This window comes from Choristoneura fumiferana, chromosome 6 (genome assembly GCF_025370935.1).
Source record: "Choristoneura fumiferana chromosome 6, NRCan_CFum_1, whole genome shotgun sequence".
Taxonomy (NCBI): Eukaryota; Metazoa; Arthropoda; class Insecta; order Lepidoptera; family Tortricidae; genus Choristoneura; species Choristoneura fumiferana.
In genome coordinates this window covers 4,624,697-4,638,436 of record NC_133477.1, presented here as the reverse complement: position 1 = coordinate 4,638,436, position 13,740 = coordinate 4,624,697, and the positions used below count along the sequence as shown (strand labels likewise).

The following is a 13,740-nucleotide window of genomic DNA, read 5'->3' as shown; positions in this document are numbered from 1 at the left end:
GATCTCATCATCAACGCGTAACTCACCGCCATCAGCACACCATGCTCTACGACTGGTAGTACACTGGCTTTTATCTTTTACTTAAAAGTTCAATATCTCAAAACGGCTAACCACATTTTGATGAAACACATCTCTCTCTCTCTCTCTCTCTCTCTCTCTCTCTCTCTCTCTCTCTCACTCCCTCCTGGCTCACTTTGCATTCCAGCCTGTACGGTTGAATAAGCTGATTCATGTACAGTCAGGAGCAGAAGTGGATAAGCGGTTCTCAAAATATTCTAAACACTCTCTTATTACCTTGGCAGTACCGTCATGTGTGGATCGATTTGAACACCGTAGCCACCCATCTACTTCTGCTGCTGACTGTACCAGACTAGAATGGAGTCTTTTATTAATAAATTTCACTTTGATTTCCTTGACAAAGTATAGGATTTCAACATGATATTAGTAGCACAAAAATCTCCCTGGTACATGATTCAGTTCGTTCGTCAGTACATGATGGATGTTTCAAAAATATTTCCGAGAATTTAATAGTCACTTACAAAAAAAAATGCTAGTAAATTTCGTATTTCTGCTGGTCCTAAGTGACACGGTCTGATTTCATTAAACCTTATCTACTGTAACAAATCCATTGCAATATAGTACTGCTCCGAAATACGTGAGTACCTCTCCCGTTACGATGTACCCAAAAGCGACTATACAATGCCTATGCAATACAATGGATCTTTTTTTTTTTACTCATATTGTATCGGTTTCACTGGTTTATTGTGTTTTTTTAATGTATGATGACCAGATGGTCCCAAAGGAAGACCAGCGCCGTTCGCAAGACCGGCAGATTGCTGATTTGGGACCATTTCGTGACATACATAACTTTTTTTTTTTCTCTTTTTATTTCTTTTATCCATTGTTCTCATGTTTGTCACGAATAAATATTTTCTTTCTTTCTTTCTTTCTTTCAATGCACATTCTCCTGTCCGCAGCGACATTTCGAAAGCGGATTGGCGGCAGGTGGTGAGCAACGCGGCCATAGTGGACTACCTGGCGGAAATGGTTGACACGGCGGGCTGGGAGGCGCCGCCCCAGCGGTGGGACTTTACCACCATCACGCTGTGCTCGCTGGCCACCGCGCTGCATCGCTCCGCCCACCACTGGGGGGCCACTAAGGTATGTCATGTTATACCTTCAATTTTGCAGATTCATGTAGGTTTCTTCACGATATTTTTTGTTACCGTTTATGAATTTTGATTTTCAAATACTTAAATGTTTTGTACAAACTATTGTCAAAAGTTGACATTCTTCTACATATCAGAAGGTGAAGTGCATAGTTTATGGTCAGCGAAAAATTAAAAAGTTAAAAAGATTGCAGGCGCGCTAGCTCGACAATAATGAATTAGCGCGCCTGCAATCAGTCACATTTTTTTTTTAAAGTTAAAAAGGCCATGGAAATGTTGGCACAAGCCGTATACAGCCAAGTCTAATGGCCGGTATCAGATATTTTGTTGGAACTCCGGACTTTTTCTATTGAGTCTGAAATAGCTTTGTGACGCCGTGACGTCACAGACCACGTGCGACGACAGCACCGCGCAGCCAGCCGCCGACCGCTGCGCGCCCGCCGCCCCGCGTCGCACCCCGCGCTCGCCGCCGCATCCGCCGCGCGCACCGTCACTTGTCGGGGAGCGCTCCGAGAGGAAGAACGCCAGGCGGCTCGAGGGTTATTCGTACCGCCCGTTCCTACTCTCTCAAGCTCTCTTCGATAGGTGCCTCCGCCCCCCTCCTCGCCCCTTCCTGATTATCCAGAGCCTGACTGGTCGATGTGGTGGTAGTCCGTCATGTCACGGGGGCTCTGGAGTAATACCTACCGTAGGGCAACTAAACTAACTCTCTTATCCTCCGTTCCTTGCATGTAATTCGGGACCCGTCTGGTTGATGTGGCGGTGGTCCGTCATTCCCACGGGATCCCTGATTAACAACCACCGTAACGTAGCCTAACCGCTATCCCCCCGATATTGTTTAACGTAAGCTTCCTCCTAGGGATTCGCACCCACCGTAGGCCGTAACCGCCGCCGCCACCATAACGTAAAGACCGTCCTTTGACGTTAGAAGGCCCCGCGTGACCTTTCCCGCCGTACGCGTAGAATTAAACTTATTGGTGTTGGATTTTGGGTAAACACTGTTTCCTTCATCTCCCCTCGAGCGAGACCTCTGAGCTAGCTTAAATAAGCGAGTCCTGGTCCTAACCCAACCAGGATTCGCTAATGTGCATGGGCCCCCGCGCCCAACATCACAAGCTTGTCTTGTTTTCGGTGGAAAAATACACCTGCAGCTTATTTTTAATGAAAAAAGGCGGAAAAGCATAAGAAAAATATTGGAATAAAATTAAATTTTATAATTTATTTTGAGAAAAAGTTTATTCTATTTCAGAATTATTCACCATTTTTGAGAAAAGCTTTATATTAGTCTCGGCTGGAATAGCAATTGCTGGCTTCGTATTAGTACTCGCAAGCTCGTCCGTTTAATACTCATACTCAGCCAGCAATTGCCTACTTCCAGGCCACGACACTAATCTACTATCCCCCCCAGGTGTCCCTGCTGGCGCGCGCCGTGCTGGGCCTGTTCGTCAGCGTGGCGCGGTTCGTGGGCTCGGTCCGTGCGGAGTGCGTCAAGCGCGAGCCGGCGCCGCACGTGGCCGCGCTGCCCGCCGAGTGGCGCGATATCTTCGCGCCGGACCTTAACTACAACCTGTTCTCCGTCCTGCTCAAAATACTCGGTAACTAATTCACTTTTTCTGAAACATCCAAGGAAATGTCGTCCTTATCTTCGTGATCATAGAACGCCAAATACGTTATTGTATAGCACTTATTGAAGATTCGTTCTAATTTAAAATTAGAGGATAGTAATGGAATTTCATACAACATTGCTGGCCGTGGCCAGCAAAGACAATGTCTTTTGTTTCAGTGGGTTTTATTTCTTTTATTGACTATATATGGCATACTGGCAATTAAAAAAGAGTATTTTGGCGAGAATATAAAAAAAACACATACTTACACGGTTTATATCTAAAACGAGTGGTTTTTTTTTATTCAAATAAGTGTTATTCTTTCCGATATGATTTCATCATCAAGTGACATGATATTGTTTCCTTGGATTTATTTGAGAAATAAATTTTATTTGACAGTACTTAACGATCAAAGTGGTGTGAAAGTGAAGAGGGTCTACTTTACAGTAGGTGGATGTGAAATGATTCTGTTTGTGAAATGGGAAATGAGTCTGACTTAACCGTTCGGGCGGCGAGCGAGTGGACGCGTTGCCGATATTGTCGTTGCGTCCTGGAAAACCTTCCGTGTGTCGCGTTTGAGTATCGCAAATGTTTGTTTGTCTATTTGTGGCATCGTTGCTATTAAACGGATGGATCGATTTTGATGCGGTCACAGAGAATTTGATAGAGTATAGGACCTTTAGCTATGGCATGTATCGAGTGGGCAGCTCTAGGGCTGGTGGTGCGCCGCTGCGGCGCGAATAACCAACTGGGTGCTCTGGAATCGAGCCGTAAGACATGGGCACCTTTTGTCCTCCAGCCGAGGCCGGCACCGACGGCGCTGCTCGGGCGACGGCGCCGCGCGTGGTGGTGCTGGCGGGGCTGCTGCCGTGCGCGGCGCGCCTGGAGTGGGCCGCGCTGCCGGCCGCGCGCCTGGAGTGGCCCGGCTGACCCAAGGGGCGCTGCTGGGGGCGGCCGCCGCCGCGCTGGCCGCGCCCGCCCACCACGCCTACAAGTACCTGGCGCACGCGCTGCTGCTGGCCAGCGCCAGGCCGCTCGTGCTGCACGACGGTGAGTGGTGTGTCGACAAGTGGTGTCCAACCGAGCCGCAAGCGAGTTGACATTTGAGCGAGGGCGAAATAGATTAAATGGACCAATTATACATCCTGATTTTTCGCTTTAATTGTAACAGCGAAAATAAATTGACATTTGCAACTTTTTAATTTTCGTGTATCGATAATGTAAATGAAAACGTTTCACTGAATATAATAATAATAATAATAAAACTTTATTGCCATGCTAGTTACATTACAAAAAAAGAAGACAAATAAAACAAAAACTTAAAAACTAATCTTGGCAATAGGTACCGGTCTCAGCATATGCTGAAGATAAATTCAGCGCTGATTTTCAGCCCGGCCCTTCTGGCAAGGTGGCTGCAACCATATTAAATACATAAAAATACATATTTCCGTTTGTGACAATTTTTAAATAATAAATAAAAATAAATAAAATATATTAAAATTCGGTTCGGTTGCGAATACTAATTTCGGTGTGACACTAACGAACTGAGATATTTTTGTTATACATACCAACGAATTAGAGGCTGTTTCACCACCCGTTTAATTAGTATTATTTGACGGATAAATATGACGGCGTCACATAAATCTAATCAATGAATAGTAAAACAGGGGATTAATTTAGTAAATATAGTCAAGTGGCAAGACAATTTAACATTTGGGACAACTCTCAAGTACACATCAGCAAATAAAATAACCTAAATATCGTATCCCGGCAGCGGAGACGCTGGCGGCGTGGCCGAGGAGGGCGGCAGCGAGGAGGAGCCGGCGGCGCGCCCCCCCCTCCTGCTGCGCGCGCTGCTGCCCCCCTCTCGCGCCTGCCGAACTGCTGCACATGACGCTACACACACTCAAGTTAGTAGCTCTATCCTAATTCCCCTTCCCAATCAAACTGCGTTCCCCCTAATTTTCATCACACTTGGTCGTAAACTGTGTCGTAACATGTAGGCTGCCTTGGTTGCAACCCCCCAAATAAAACCCTCGACCTTAATGTGCTGAGAGCGCAGTCAGCGGTATCGGCAATTTTTGAAAAATATTAGTTTTTCTTTTAGAAATATACAATTTTACTCGCAAATGTGATGAAAAACATTGTATGTCGCACGGGCGGTACTAGAATTACAAACATCGACTCATTAAAAATTAAAGCCCTCGGTCTTCGACTTCGGGCTTCTAATAGACTCTCGTTCGAAATTCCTTCTTTACCGCCCTTAAGACACAATGTACTGTTACATCGCGGTTAACCGTCGTCGGAGAGAGCAGAACATAAGGTTTTTTTTTTTAAGTTGCCATTCAGTGTCCCATTGCTGGGCAAAAGCTTCCCTTTTCTCCATCCACTTGTCTTTGACTTCGGCAAAATGTCTCCAGTCCGGCTGAAATTGCACCCAATCGACCCGTCACCTCCTTTGGATCTATCTCTGCTCCGGTCCGGTGCCCGTGTCGCATGGAATCCAATCAGTGGTAATTTTGGCCCAGCGATCCGGATGCATCCGGCAAACGTATTCTGCCCAGTTTCATTTGAGTTAGACGATGTTCGTCCAGTCACTGCATGATTGAGTGATTAACCAACATTCAAACATGTCGACATTTTCACTATCTTTTTTTTATGGGATGTTGATGAGTTCATTCTTTTACTGACTGAGATATTATTTTCACACTGAACCAGGCACACTGGATAGATTTTGTATAGAAGTTTTCCGCACCGAAAGGGTTAAATAGTTACGGATACATTTTCTGATCGTCCAGCCGAAACAGAGTCGGGTAGGCTGAATAGAAGTTACAGTAGTTTAAGAAGGAGATCCTGTCCATCACGCTAGCCGCTTCACTGTGATAATGCTGTGTCTTGTGTCCCGCAGGGTGGGCGAGGAGACGTGTTCGATGGTGCCGTTCACGGACAGCCACAGCGTAGCGCTCGGCTACTTGTTGCTTGCCGACGCGGTCTGCGTACCGCCACCCTCGCCCGCTCAGACCTCGTGCATCACTACCTGGAGCTGTTCAGGTACTCGGGCTGCACGACTGGCCGCAGCAGACGCGCCCACCCAATGCTTGTCCACGCCGCCACGCGGCCTGTGGCGTGGATCACACAAGCGTCACAAGCGAGTGTCTAACTCGGGTGAAATGACCTATTTCCCCTCGAACTATTGGTGCTCTCACTTCGTTCGAGCGCCAGAAATGTCTCAGGTGAAATGAGTCATGTTCCACCCTTGGTTATCAATGTACTATTTATTTCTTTTATTGTTAAAAAGTAGTGTTTTTGCAGAGAGGGGCGACACGCGGAGGAGTTGGCGTCGCTAGCGCTGCGGCTGCTGCCGCCCGCCGTGGCGGCGCATGCGCTGGACACCAGCGCGCCCGCGCCCGCGCCCGCGCACTGCACGCACATGTTCCTCACCCCCCCCGCGCTCTCGCTGGACGGTACGAACAGCCCCCGCCCGCCCCCCGCCCCGCCCGCGCCCCCTGCCGCCCGCCGTGGCGGCGCATGCGCTGGACACCAGCGCGCCCGCGCCCGCGCCCGCGCACTGCACGCACATGTTCCTCACCCCCCCGCGCTCTCGCTGGACGGTACGAACAGCCCCCGCCCGCCCCGCCCCCCGCCCCGCGCCCCCTGCCGCCCGCCGTGGCGGCGCATGCGCTGGACACCAGCGCGCCCGCGCCCGCGCCCGCGCACTGCACGCACATGTTCCTCACCCCCCCGCGCTCTCGCTGGACGGTACGAACAGCCCCCGCCCCCCGCCCCGCGCCCCCTGCGCCCGCCGTGGCGGCGCATGCGCTGGACACCAGCGCGCCCGCGCCCGCGCCCGCGCACTGCACGCACATGTTCCTCACCCCCGCCCGCTCTCGCTGGACGGTACGAAAACCCCCCGCCCGCCCCCCGCCCCCGCCCGCGCCCCTGCCGCCCGCCGTGGCGGCGCATGCGCTGGACACCAGCGCGCCCGCGCCCGCGCCCGCGCACTGCACGCACATGTTCCTCACCCCCCCCGCGCTCTCGCTGGACGGTACGAACAGCCCCCGCCCGCCCCCCGCCCCGCGCCCCCTGCCGCCCGCCGTGGCGGCGCATGCGCTGGACACCAGCGCGCCCGCGCCCGCGCCCGCGCACTGCACGCACATGTTCCTCACCCCCCCGCGCTCTCGCTGGACGGTACGAACAGCCCCCGCCCGCCCCCCGCCCCCGCCCGCGCCCCCTGCCGCCCGCCGTGGCGGCGCATGCGCTGGACACCAGCGCGCCCGCGCCCGCGCCCGCGCACTGCACGCACATGTTCCTCACCCCCCCGCGCTCTCGCTGGACGGTACGAACACCCCGCCCGCCCCCCCGCCCCGCCCGCCCCGCGCCCCCGCCGCCCGCCGTGGCGGCGCATGCGCTGGACACCAGCGCGCCCGCGCCCGCGCCCGCGCACTGCACGCACATGTTCCTCACCCCCCCCGCGCTCTCGCTGGACGGTACGAACAGCCCCCGCCCGCCCCCGCCCGCGCCCTGCCGCCCGCCGTGGCGGCGCATGCGCTGGACACCAGCGCGCCCGCGCCCGCGCCCGCGCACTGCACGCACATGTTCCTCACCCCCCCGCGCTCTCGCTGGACGGTACGAACAGCCCCGATACGATACCCGTCAGGGTCGTGACATGAGCTATCAATTTCAATAATGGCGTGTTATGCTGGATAAAGCCGTAGGTTCACAGTGGATGCAGGCCGCTTCCAGCGCCAGGCCGCAGCAAGTGGAAGCCCGTGTGTGTGTTCAATCCTGCGGCTGATTGAGGATCGCGTTGTTTGTTGCAGAGCCGTCGTCGTCGCTGGACGTGGGGGTGCTGGCGTGCCGCGCGCTGTACCACTGCGCGCGCTGGGCGGGGGCGCGCTGCGCGGGTGGTGGGGGGCGGCGCCGCCCCGCCAGGCGCGCGCGCTCGAGCGCCTGCTGCGCGCGCACGTGTCGCCCGCCCTCGTGCGCGACCAGCTGCAGGCCGTGGCCGCCGCCGCGCTGCCCGACGCTGAGGTGGGAGTGGGACGCGTGGACGGCCCCCATCACCTTTTTACTGTCAAAATACGCACGCCTCAATATTCCCCGGAAAGCGAAGTAGTTCATCCATACGCCACTTCCGTTTCACGTGGGCCACTCTGGCGACACATTTATTTAAATGCCTGTGCTGGAGCTGAAGTCGCGTGTGGCGTAGGAGACCGGTGTGGCGGTGGCGTAGGGCTAAAGCGTGTTCGGCGTGTTGGCAGGTGACGGTGCACCCGTCGACGAACGAGGTGGTGTGCGTTCGTGGTGGAGGAGCGCACCATGGAGCTGTCGGTGTCGCTGGGCGCCGCGCACCCGCTGGCGCCGCCGCGCGTGGCCGCCGCCGCGCCCGCGCCCGCGCCCAACACGCACTGGCTGGCCGTCTACCTCGCGTACCAGGTGACTGCAATACTCTACGCCTTATTCATAAAAGTTAGAACCTCTTGAGGCTCCTTGAAGGCCCGATGCTAAAACATGATTCATAAATGTTGTTAGCGCTAATCAGTCGATCAGGCTCTGCTAAAGTTAGAGGACGTAGACCCTCTTTATCTCCTGCTAAGTCACAAAATGGCCGTCCACAAGTTTGAACAGCTGACTTGCAAGAGCAAAAAACCATACCGGAAGATATTTTATTGTAAAAAAAATATAGATAGATTAAAAAAAATCCAGACAAAAATATTTTTCATGAATTAGTATTTAAAAATCTTAATTAGGTATTTATTACTGCTACTTTACTACTCTACTAACAATAAAATAAATAAAAAAAAAAAATTTTTAGGATGATTAACATAATTACGGCTTTTTGCACTTTTAGGTACAACATAAACATGCGAATCGAAAATGGCGGAAAACAAAAAATCAATCAAGCATCAATTAATTTTAAGAAATGAAAGAGTTTTCTTTACCACCAAATTACGATAGTCCGGTTGGTTACGGGTTGTTCCATAGCCCAGAACAAAAAATTTAAAAATGTGTCTTTGACTCTTTCGTTTTGACAGGTGACACTCTTTACCGGTCCGGATAATACCAACATGGAAATACCACCCCTGTTTTTCATGTACTCGCCCATAGAAACTGACATGAGCTTCTATGGGTGTGTACATGAAAAACAGTTCGTTTCTTCGTTTATATTTATTCATTTGGCTCAATCTGCAAGTTAAATTTGACCCACTTCCAGTAGTCCGATCGACTTGAAATTTGGTAAACTTATGTAAATCTGGTGACAATACAATAATCTGATAGTGACATCCTGGTAGTCCGGCCAGAATCGTTTCCACAGGACAGTCAGCAAAAAAAGCTTGTATTAAAAATGAAATTTTTACCAAAATCTTATTATCAAAAAAAATAGTTTATCGGTACAATCATAATAGTGTACCCAAATTATGCGCCATATTTTAAAAGCATTGATAACAATTAACAAACAAGGAGAATTAGAACATGATAATGTTAATAACATGAATAATAATTAATAATGATAAATTCATTTATTTCGGGCAACTTGGCCATACAATAAATACCTTACAGATAACATACATATTTATAATCATGTATAAAACTAATGAAATGCTATCTTGAATGTTGACCAACGATAACAGAGAAATCAAACATTGCCGCGCCTATACAGTCAGCATTCGTATAATTTATTGAGAGAGCAAAAGCGCATAAAAAAAAACTATTTTTTTTTTTTTCAAATCTTGTCAACATTACTGTATACGAGTATAAGGACATATTAAAGGAAAATTTATAATCTTACTTCCTAATGAAGTTTTTGGCATCCATCCGTCGTCTTATTTAATGTTACTCAAATCCTAACATCCTGCTGCTAGCTAAGTGTGCGATTCTGTAATAAAGAGACATAAATTCATCATAATTTCGATTTTTTCTTCACGCTTTTCGCTGCTGTCAGTAGCAACGAAGCGATAAAAGGAATGTCAATGCGCTTACACGCTGTGTGTAATAATTGATCCAGACCGGAGTCGTGTTTGTTGTCGCCAGAACGGGACCGTGCTGAGTGCGCTGCGCATGTGGATGGACGCGGTGGCGCGGCGCGTGGAGGCGGCGCCGCAGTGCTACATCTGCTACTGCCGCCTGCACCCCGCCACCGGCCGCCTGCCCAAGGTGCCCTGCCACCAGTGCCGCAACAAGTTCCACGCGCACTGCCTGTGAGTGCTACATCTGCTACTGCCGCCTGCACCCCGCCACCGGCGCCTGCCAAGGTGCCCTGCACCAGTGCGCAACAAGTTCCACGCGCACTGCCTGGTGAGTGCTACATCTGCTACTGCGCCTGCACCCCGCCACCGGCCGCCTGCCCAAGGTGCCCTGCCACCAGTGCCGCAACAAGTTCCACGCGCACTGCCTGGTGAGTGCTACATCTGCTACTGCCGCCTGCACCCCGCCACCGGCCGCCTGCCCAAGGTGCCCTGCCACCAGTGCCGCAACAAGTTCCACGCGCACTGCCTGGTGAGTGCTACATCTGCTACTGCCGCCTGCACCCCGCCACCGGCCGCCTGCCCAAGGTGCCCTGCCACCAGTGCCGCAACAAGTTCCACGCGCACTGCCTGGTGAGTGCTACATCTGCTACTGCCGCCTGCACCCCGCCACCGGCCGCCTGCCCAAGGTGCCCTGCCACCAGTGCCGCAACAAGTTCCACGCGCACTGCCTGGTGAGTGCTACATCTGCTACTGCCGCCTGCACCCCGCCACCGGCCGCCTGCCCAAGGTGCCCTGCACCAGTGCCGCAACAAGTTCCACGCGCACTGCCTGGTGAGTGCTACATCTGCTACTGCCGCCTGCACCCCGCCACCGGCCGCCTGCCCAAGGTGCCCTGCCACCAGTGCCGCAACAAGTTCCACGCGCACTGCCTGGTGAGTGCTACATCTGCTACTGCCGCCTGCACCCGCCACCGGCCGCCTGCCCAAGGTGCCCTGCCACCAGTGCCGCAACAAGTTCCACGCGCACTGCCTGGTGAGTGCTACATCTGCTACTGCCGCCTGCACCCCGCCACCGGCCGCCTGCCCAAGGTGCCCTGCCACCAGTGCCGCAACAAGTTCCACGCGCACTGCCTGGTGAGTGCTACATCTGCTACTGCCGCCTGCACCCCGCCACCGGCCGCCTGCCCAAGGTGCCCTGCCACCAGTGCCGCAACAAGTTCCACGCGCACTGCCTGGTGAGTGCTACATCTGCTACTGCCGCCTGCACCCGCCACCGGCCGCCTGCCCAGGTGCCCTGCCACCAGTGCCGCAACAAGTTCCACGCGCACTGCCTGGTGAGTGCTACATCTGCTACTGCCGCCTGCACCCCGCCACCGGCCGCCTGCCCAAGGTGCCCTGCCACCAGTGCCGCAACAAGTTCCACGCGCACTGCCTGGTGAGTGCTACATCTGCTACTGCCGCCTGCACCCCGCCACCGGCCGCCTGCCCAAGGTGCCCTGCCACCAGTGCCGCAACAAGTTCCACGCGCACTGCCTGGTGAGTGCTACATCTGCTACTGCCGCCTGCACCCCGCCACCGGCCGCCTGCCCAAGGTGCCCTGCCACCAGTGCCGCAACAAGTTCCACGCGCACTGCCTGGTGAGTGCGCACTCAGACGATTCTCTGCCTTTTCCCAACTGCTTCATTTTTTAACTCATGATTTTCTATGTTTTTCGGAACTTTCATAAAACAAACCTAACCTGATCTACTGTTTTATAAAAGCATGATAAAATACACAGAAAAATTTTTAGTTTCGAAGAAAATTGAGATTTGGGAAATGAAACAGTTGGCAAACAAAAATTCTGCGAAAAGGCAGAACCCGCAGACAGACGCATGCCGTAATAGGCAGCACGGAGAGACCGCCTTAGCCTGGGCCTCTGTAGATTGAATCCACGTTGACCTTGCGTCCTTGTTCGCAGCGCAAGTGGTTCACGTCGAGCAGCAAGTCCAACTGCCCGCTGTGCCGCGCCGTGTTCTAACGCCCCCCCCCCCCTACGCGACCAGTCTACACGCAGCTCTCCCGCCATCATGGACTTATGCAAGCGCCGGTCTACTTTTGTGACTTAGATTGCCCCGTTATTACGACTCTGATTTAAAAAACGCGTCAAACAATTAATTTATTACATTAATTTACATTACGTCACCGTAACTTATGTAACATTACTTATGTAAGCACTTTGTATGAATATACAAATATATTACGCCAAAAATGTGGATAATAAATGCAATCGTTTGCCCATTAGCTCCCACTCCATTTACTTAACTGTTAGCTCTGTTTCAATACAGACTTCAATCTTCGTTTGAATCCGTTCGTGTTGCTGGATAGCGTGCAGCAGACAAAATAATATAGAGGTCTTGTGGAGACTGTAAACTGCAGACACATCGAAAAGTAAATATAATGTCGAAAGAAAACTATACGTCATACTCATAATAAATATTAGACTAACCACGTATCACGTGCCAAAGCTTTCTGTATAGCCTAGCTAGAGGTACAAAGAATTAGGGGCTGTTTCACCATCCATTGATTAGTCTTAACTGACGGTTAAATGTGATGCCGTCTCTGTTTGTTTTGTTCGAATAGACGGAGACGGCATCATATTTAACCGTCAGTTAAGACTAATCAATTTATGGTGAAACAGCCCCTTAGAGTATTTAAGTCAAGGCTATAGAGATAGTTCTGGCTGACCTTCCGATACCGTGAGCTCCAAACGATAATCATCCAAGTCATCTATTCATCATAAATCTTATTGTGAGTGTATTTCGTAGGTGCGACTAAATAAGTACAAACAGCGGTACAGATCGAGTTCATATTGTAAGGAATTTATAAAAAACCTGATTGAAAATATCTGCCTCGACAAAGCAATAATGAAATCCATGTCTAATGTAAATTATTTACGTAGTATTTAAATATATGATGTAAGTGAAGCTTTGTTGTTTCATCTTTAGCAGTGTGGCAAAATTTAATAAAAAAATAAGATGTACTACCGTGTACCGGGATTGTTGAGCCATTCGCCACTGTTCTTAATTTAGCCGAGTTATACATACCTACTCTTAGTAAATTATTGTCATAAAATAAACCAGAGTAGCATTAGGTACAGATCCAAATTATGAACAGTGGCAAGCGGTTCCACAATCTATTCGCGACTGTACCTATTTGTAAATAAATCGGATTTTCGTTCAATAAATGATATCTATATATGAAATATATTTTTAATTTTTCCACGGAGACTCATTGCGAGATGTCAGACGCGTGAATTTTTTTACACGACTGCCAAAAAAAGTGTTTTGTTTTAATCGACTCAACTCCTGTGAACATCGTCGATTTGAAGAATTTGACTATGACTTACGTAGATGTTTCGAATGTCCTTATTTTAAAGGATTGTAACCAAGAGCCGCCGAATAATAGCTGATTAAAACTGATAGTGTCTTCATCGACCATTTTTTTTTTTAATATTTAATTAATCGTCAGAAATAAACAATTTCATTTACATCGTCATTTATTTAATATCACATAGAAATAGTTGAATGTAGTTCTAGATATAAAATTACAGTCACTATACCCTTTCCTTTAATTTTCCTAACTACGAGTAAATACAAATAATATCCATCAAGCATGTGGTGAGATCAATTCCTTTACAAGTTAGTAACTTACTACTAATACTATAATAAATCTTATCTATAATCTGAGATGACATCTGGGATGACAGCGTCCTGTACAGAAACAGAAACTTACATCGCGCTTTCACGGTCTCTGAATTCAAAGTTTTTATCAATTGTTGTCTATGGAAAAGAGTGAATGCACGCCAGTGCAGCCGGCGGCACGAAAGTGTAATGTAATGGCGCTTACTAGCCACGCGCACCCCGTCCTGCGCATCGCTCAGTCAGCGATACCTTCATTTGTATTTTTGCACGTCAATGGTCACCGCAACACAACCGTTGTACCTACAGAAAAAAACTAATAA

At 50.4% G+C, this 13,740-nt stretch overlaps 1 protein-coding gene and 1 long non-coding RNA gene across 2 annotated transcripts; both read left to right on the top strand.

Moving 5' to 3' along the window:
• The first annotated feature begins 30 nt into the window (after window positions 1-30).
• Window positions 31-3,789, top strand: LOC141428537 (uncharacterized). The gene is made up of 4 exons (XM_074088534.1): window positions 31-55; window positions 978-1,161; window positions 2,578-2,764; window positions 3,573-3,789. Exons 1-4 carry the CDS (start codon window positions 42-44, stop codon window positions 3,701-3,703), a joined length of 516 nt encoding a protein of 171 aa, XP_073944635.1. The 5' UTR covers window positions 31-41; the 3' UTR covers window positions 3,704-3,789.
• A 7,247-nt stretch (window positions 3,790-11,036) lies between these two features.
• On the top strand, window positions 11,037-12,981 carry LOC141428536 (uncharacterized). Its single transcript, XR_012451437.1, has 2 exons — window positions 11,037-11,377; window positions 11,698-12,981. It is a non-coding gene; the product is annotated as an uncharacterized lncRNA (long non-coding RNA).
• Window positions 12,982-13,740: the final 759 nt, after the last annotated feature.